The sequence below is a fragment of the Oryx dammah genome, unplaced genomic scaffold, assembly GCF_014754425.2.
Source record: "Oryx dammah isolate SB20612 unplaced genomic scaffold, SCBI_Odam_1.1 HiC_scaffold_29, whole genome shotgun sequence".
NCBI lineage: Eukaryota > Metazoa > Chordata > Mammalia > Artiodactyla > Bovidae > Oryx > Oryx dammah.
In genome coordinates, this window is record NW_024070213.1 from 5,262,360 (window position 1) to 5,268,359 (window position 6,000).

The 6,000-nt window shown below is 58.0% G+C and overlaps 1 protein-coding gene across 1 annotated transcript in view; it reads right to left on the reverse strand.

Moving 5' to 3' along the window:
- Positions 1-2,811, reverse strand: part of PARVB (parvin beta) — a 119,287-nt gene extending 116,476 nt beyond the window's left edge. Inside the window, exon 1 of the mRNA XM_040234520.1 lies at positions 2,607-2,811. Coding sequence (XP_040090454.1) covers positions 2,607-2,721 — 115 coding nt within the window. The 5' untranslated portion in view covers positions 2,722-2,811. The remainder of the gene's footprint in view (positions 1-2,606) is intronic.
- Positions 2,812-6,000: the final 3,189 nt, after the last annotated feature.

Consider the following 6,000-nt stretch of genomic DNA (forward strand, 5'->3'; position numbering starts at 1 on the left):
GAATTGAAGACCGTATGACACTTGTGTTTATAATTGCCGTAAGGCATAAAGAGGAACTGAAATGATTTTGGTGAGCGTGACAGATTATTCCCGCCGCCCCTCTGATCTGCAGATCAGAGACGTAGCGGGAATGACCTAGGGTGGGGGAAGGCCATTTATCATCTCTTTTAGGAGGCGTGACTTGATAGAAGTAAGCAGCCAGTCTGGATCCTAAATGTCAGGCTTCAGAGAGGAGTGACTCACCTGCTTTGTACAACTTGTCAACCGAAAAAAAATGCACAGCCTCAAAGTTGAGAGTTATGTATTACTTGGTGGACAAAACTGAGGACATAAGCCTGGGACTCAGCTAGCTCTGAGAGAGGGCTACAGAAGAGGCAAAGGAGGAGCCAGGGTACGCAGGAGTTTTTGCAACAAAGACCAAGGAATCCGAACATCAAAAGATCCCTGTTAATTAAGGAAAACCAGATATTTCAAGTTAAAGCATTTAGTACTTTTCTCTGTATGGATGTGAGAGCTGGGCCATGAAGAAGGCTGAGTACCGAAGAACTGATGCTTATGAACTGTGGTGCTGGAGAAGACTCTTGAGAGTCTCTTGGACTGCAAGGAGATCAAACCAGTCAATCATAAAGGAAATCAATCCTGAATATTCACTGGAAGGACTGATGCCGAAGCTGAAGCTCCAATGCTTTGGCTGACTCATTGGAAAAGACCCTGATGCTGGGAAAGATTGAAGGTGGGAGGAGAAGGGGACAACACAGGATGAGATGGTTGGATGGCATCACCGATTCGATGGGCGTGAATTTGAGCAAGCTCTGGGAGTTGGCGATGGACAGGGAGGCCTGGCGTGCTGCTGTCCTTGGGGTCACAGAGAGTTGGACTCGACTGAGCGACTGGCAACAGTGCATGGGAAGCTGCCCAGGTCCGGGCTCGCTGAGGTCGCCCCTCGGAGTCGCCCCGCAGCTCCTGAGGCCAGCGTCCCGCGCCTCCTGGGCTGAATCACCGGGGCAGGGGCTGCTCAGCAGGATCTGTCTCCATCCTGAATTTCCTCCTCCGGGCACAATTTCACATCCTTTCGATTACTGATATGGCAGACAACATTTTTTTCATTGATAAACTAAAGGTGAAAGGCCCTGCCCTCAGGGGGAACCATCTAATGTGGTAAAACTGTCCCTGGTGGGAAATGCATGGACACACACACACAGACACACACACACGGACACACACACACACGGACACACACACACACACACGGACACACACACACACACGGACACACACCCTGGTGGGAAATGCATGGACAGACACACACACCCAAACACACGGGGACACACACACACACAGAGACACACACACACACCCCTGAGCAGAAGGTGTGTCAGTGTCTGTACATCTGCTCAGCCCTCGAGGTAAAAGGTCACAGACATCCCCAGGAATACACACATCAAAGAGAGAAATTAACATGGGGCCACATGAGCCTGCAAGCCCGTCCTCGGGGTACACATGTTCCTGGGGGGTACACTCGCCTGGCAGGTACAGGAAGACTCTCTAAAGCTCAGTCAGGCTCCTGGACACCCCTGACTCCAGATTCTGTCTCCCCAAGTCCAGACTGTGGCCAGCTCCCCCCACCAGCCTGGTTCACAGCCACCGCAGCATAACCCACCCTCCCCACAGGAAATCTGGGCCCGGGGAAAGACTCCCTTGGCCAGAACAAAGGGAAAAATCACGAATGCAGTCCTGGGAGAGGCCCAGGGAACAGCCGTGTTTAAAGAGCACAAACAAGAGGCCCGAAGTCACATCCCCACAACTCTTCCAAAAAAGAATTGTAAGAGGTGGCAGGAAGTGTTTTAGGATAATTTTCGTGGACACGTGGAGGCAAATATGGAGGGGCCTGTGCAGTCCGTGCGTGAGGGCCTCGCGGCCTCGGGCATCCCTTTCCTCCTCCCCTCTTGCCCAGGCTGGGGGCGCAATCCGTGCAGTGCACTGCACCCCGAAAACCAGCGGGCCCCCAGCAGTAGGCTCACCCCGCAGTGGGGTCCAATAAATGCTCATCGAGCGGCCCCCAGGCTGGGCTGAACGCGCGGGCCTGCGGCAGGGGGAGGAGGCTAAAGAAATGGCTGGTGACCCGGGCCGCGGTGGGCGCAGGGCTGTCTCCAGCGGGCCGGGGGGCTCGTCCCCACGGCTGCTCAGCGTCCTGTCCTCAGCAGGAGCCGGCGATGCGCGTTTCGATGACGCCAGGAGCCCAAAGGGGGCTCCATAAGCCGCCCCGGGGAGGGGGCGCCGCCAGGTTGGCGGCTGGTTCCCGGCCTGGCGTTTAAAGGGGGTCAAGGGCTGTCCTGAAGGTCACGGCGGCGCGCTGCGCGGGCCCGGCGGGCTTGGGGAACCGTGCGCGCGGGGCCCGGAGCGGAGAGGCAGCGTGGTGCCCGCAGCCGCTCAATCGGGTCCAGCGGGGACTCGGGCCGCGTGGTCCCCGCTGCGCTCCATCCGGTCCAGGCAGGGCTCGGCGCTGTGCGCGCGCGGGCGCGCGGGGCGGGTCGGCAGCCCGCCTGGGTCTCGCGGAGCGGAGAGCGGTGCGGGCGCGGCTGGAGGCCGGCGGCGGGCTCACTCACCCTCCTTGGCCTTCTTCTTCCTCGCCAGCGTGCCGCCCAGCTTGCCGAGGAACGATTCGTCCTTCTTCATCCTGTGGGGCCGCAGGGCGGGCGAGCGCAGCGGCGCGGAGGACATGGGGACGCACGGGGACCCCGGTGACCGGGCCGGGAGCAGCGCGTCTGGGAGCCGCCCAGTTCGCCTCCGCCGCCGCCGCCGCCGCCCGCTCGCCCCGGGGAGTGGCCGGGAGGGCGCGGCCCCGGCGCCGGCCCCCGCCCCCCGCCCTCCCCTGGCCCCGGCGGCCTCCGCCGCCGCCCGAGGTCTGGCTCTGGGTCACCACGTCCAGCCCGCGAGAGCCGTCGGCGGTTCCCACGCGCCGCGTCACAGTCACTCTCCAAGCGCAGCGGCGGTTCCGCTCCTAAATGCGGACAATCGGACAGACCGCGTGCCCTCTGCCCCCCTTTTGTTCTACTCGTTTGAGCCCTGGACTCTGGTGACCTTACCTGGGCGCCGGGGTGGGGGGTGGGGGTCAGCGAGGCAGCCAGGGCCACCACCTTTGCACAGCCGTGGCACATCAGATAAGCGCACAAACGGGTCGTTTCATTTGCTGAGCTTTTCCCCACAACCAGGCCAAGGGCTGGGGTGGGGGTGGGGGGTCGGGGGGAGCCCTTGGGACCTGTGCCCGCCCTCTAGTAAGCTTGGCACGTGGTAGGCAATGGCTACATGGGTACCCTCCTGCACACCTCGCCCTGTCCCAGGGGAACTCCTGGTCATGCCGGCAGAGGAGTGAGCCCTAGTGTGGAATCAGGGGCGGGTGTTCAGGAGGAGGGCAGGGCAGGAGGACCAGAGGGGACAGTGTAGGGGCTCCAAGGAGGAGAGAGAGGAGGAGGAAGAGGTTTACTGTGGAGGTGATGTGGTGGACTTGGGTTCCGCAGAGTTGACTCTGGGTGAGGTGGGTGGGGAAGGACTGAGCCTAGAGACCAGGTCCCAGGCTTCAGTGACTCAGGAGAGACGTGAACAGGTTTGTAGAGAAGCTCATCGGTGGAAGGACTCCCAGGCTGGAAGGGGTGGGAAGAGTTAAGCCCGTTTCCTGCTGGGCTCAGGCCAGCAGGATGGGGGCCTTCCCCAGCAGATAGAGACTATCAGAGGAGGCCCGACCAGGGAGGAGCATGGGGCGGCCAGGTCCCCGGGGGCTGGCCCTCTCCAGTTCCGGCAGTGGAGGTTTCTTTTGGCCTGCTGATTGGTGCCAGGCCCTGCCCTCCCACGGAGAATGCGCTGACCACAGGGGCAGAGCCTTGCCCTCCCAGAGCTGGTGATCCAGGGGGACACTCATGCCCTGCAGTTGGGAACCCAGCCAGGTGGGAGGGCAGCCGGAGTGTTATGGACCAGGGTGCTTGCCCTGCTTAACCAACAGAAACTGATCAGAGGCCAGACAAGACTTCCCGGCAGGGCTTTACTGGGGCTCTGTGCAGCAAGGGGGAGCAAGAACAAACCACAGGCCCCCTTCCTCACTTACTGGGAGGTGGACAAACTGGTTCTTTATATGGGGTGAGGGTAGGGGGTATGTCCAGGGTCGGGTGGGAGGGGTGGCTTACGTGGTTTGTCACCCCTTAGGTGATCTGCAAGGAGATCCAACCAGTCCATCCTAAAGGAAATCAGTCCTGAATATTCACTGGAAGGACTGATGCTGATGCTAAAACTCCAATACTGTGACCACCTGATGCGAAGAACTGACTCATTAGAAAAGACTCTGATGCTGGGAAAGATTGAAGGCAGGAGGAGAAAGGGGCCACAGCAGATGAGATGGTTGGATGGCATCACCGACTCGATGGACATGAGTTTGAGCGAGCTCCGGGGGTTGGTGATGGACAGGGAGGCCTGGTGTGCTGCCGTCCATGGGGTCGCAGAGGGTCAGACACAACTGGGCGACTGAGCTGAACTGAACTGAGGCGATGCTGGGTGCAGGGGGCAGGTGCAGGGCTTTTGCTCCTGGCTCTTCAAAAGTGGCAGTGGGCTCTTCTTGGTCTCTCTGTGTCTTTTGTCCAGAACTTGCCCTAACTGCACATGTGTGCAGTTATTTTTAGTCCTGTATTGTTTTTTGGTATTTTGTTGCTGAAGGAGAAGTGTGTCCAATGCAGGCATTGCAGCAAAGCGTCCTGAGTCCCAGGCCTGTCTCAGGAAGAAGAGAAGGGATATGGATGCCCTCATCCTCTCATTAGCAGCAGGCAGGATGGAGAGAACTCGAGGGAAGACCCAGGAACCCGGGAGAGGAGAGGCGAGCCAGGGATGCAGGCTGCCTGGTGTGACTGAGTGAGCAGATGAGGTAGGGAGATCAGTGATCCCCCACTAGGAACCCTGAGGATGGGTTAAAGCAAAACCCCGAGCCAGAGACCAATTCAGAAGCTACTGTAAAGGGCGAGGTCAGAGTTGCCCGTGGCAGTGGCAGAAGGAAGGGACAGATAAGAATAAACTTTCAAGGCTGCAAAGCACAACCCGTGGGGAATCCTTGGATGATTGATATAGGGACAGGGAAGGGTCAGAGGGCTCTGAGGCTTCTTACCTGCACGGCCTGATTTGGGGTTACTAACCACACTGAGGATAACACAGAAAGATGGTGAATATGGTTATTGAAATCCTGATGGGATCATGGCACAGTCAAGGCTAGAATGCTCTGAATGCTGAGGGAGACTGACGTCTGGGGCAGGGGTTTCTGGCTCCTTTGAGAATCTGGTGCGCGGTATAGACTGTCTCCTCTAAGGAAACACACACACACACACACACACACACACACACACACACACACACACGAGATGCTGCACGCTGTTTACGGACGTCACAGCCAGCCGACCCTCACACCGCCCTGGGCACAGCCACAGAACCCCGGAGGAGAGCTTGCTATCAGGGGAGGGGGAGGAAAAAGAACTCTTGGGAAACAAATTGGGAAAAGCTGAGCTCCCGGGCGTGGTCCTGGCGCCTTGTAATTGCCCAGTCGATGATTAGTTGGATATTTCATCAGTGGCTCCAGCTTCCCAGCGGACCCACAGAATTTACAATTTCCGTTCAGTCACTGCTACCTTGAATACCACAAAGACAGATTGCAGCCTACTTTAAAAGATGCCGTTACACCATGGAAGAATCTCTCTGGATGATACTCAAATCCTGCCAACCGCCCACCTATTTCAGAAAGAACTATTGGCTGCAGTCAAGTGATTCTCAGTTGGAAGAGGAACTGACTTGGGCCTCACATGACAACCGGGTTCTGGAATTTTGTAGACATCATGTGTGTAGAAACATAATCATGTTTCCAGTGCAAAGTGGTACGTACTGCTGAGAAATCCATGCAAAGCAGAGACTTCTGGGTTCAATTCACTGTCATTCCCTCCCCCGAGGTGAGGGATGGTCCTGGCAGCCTCAAAG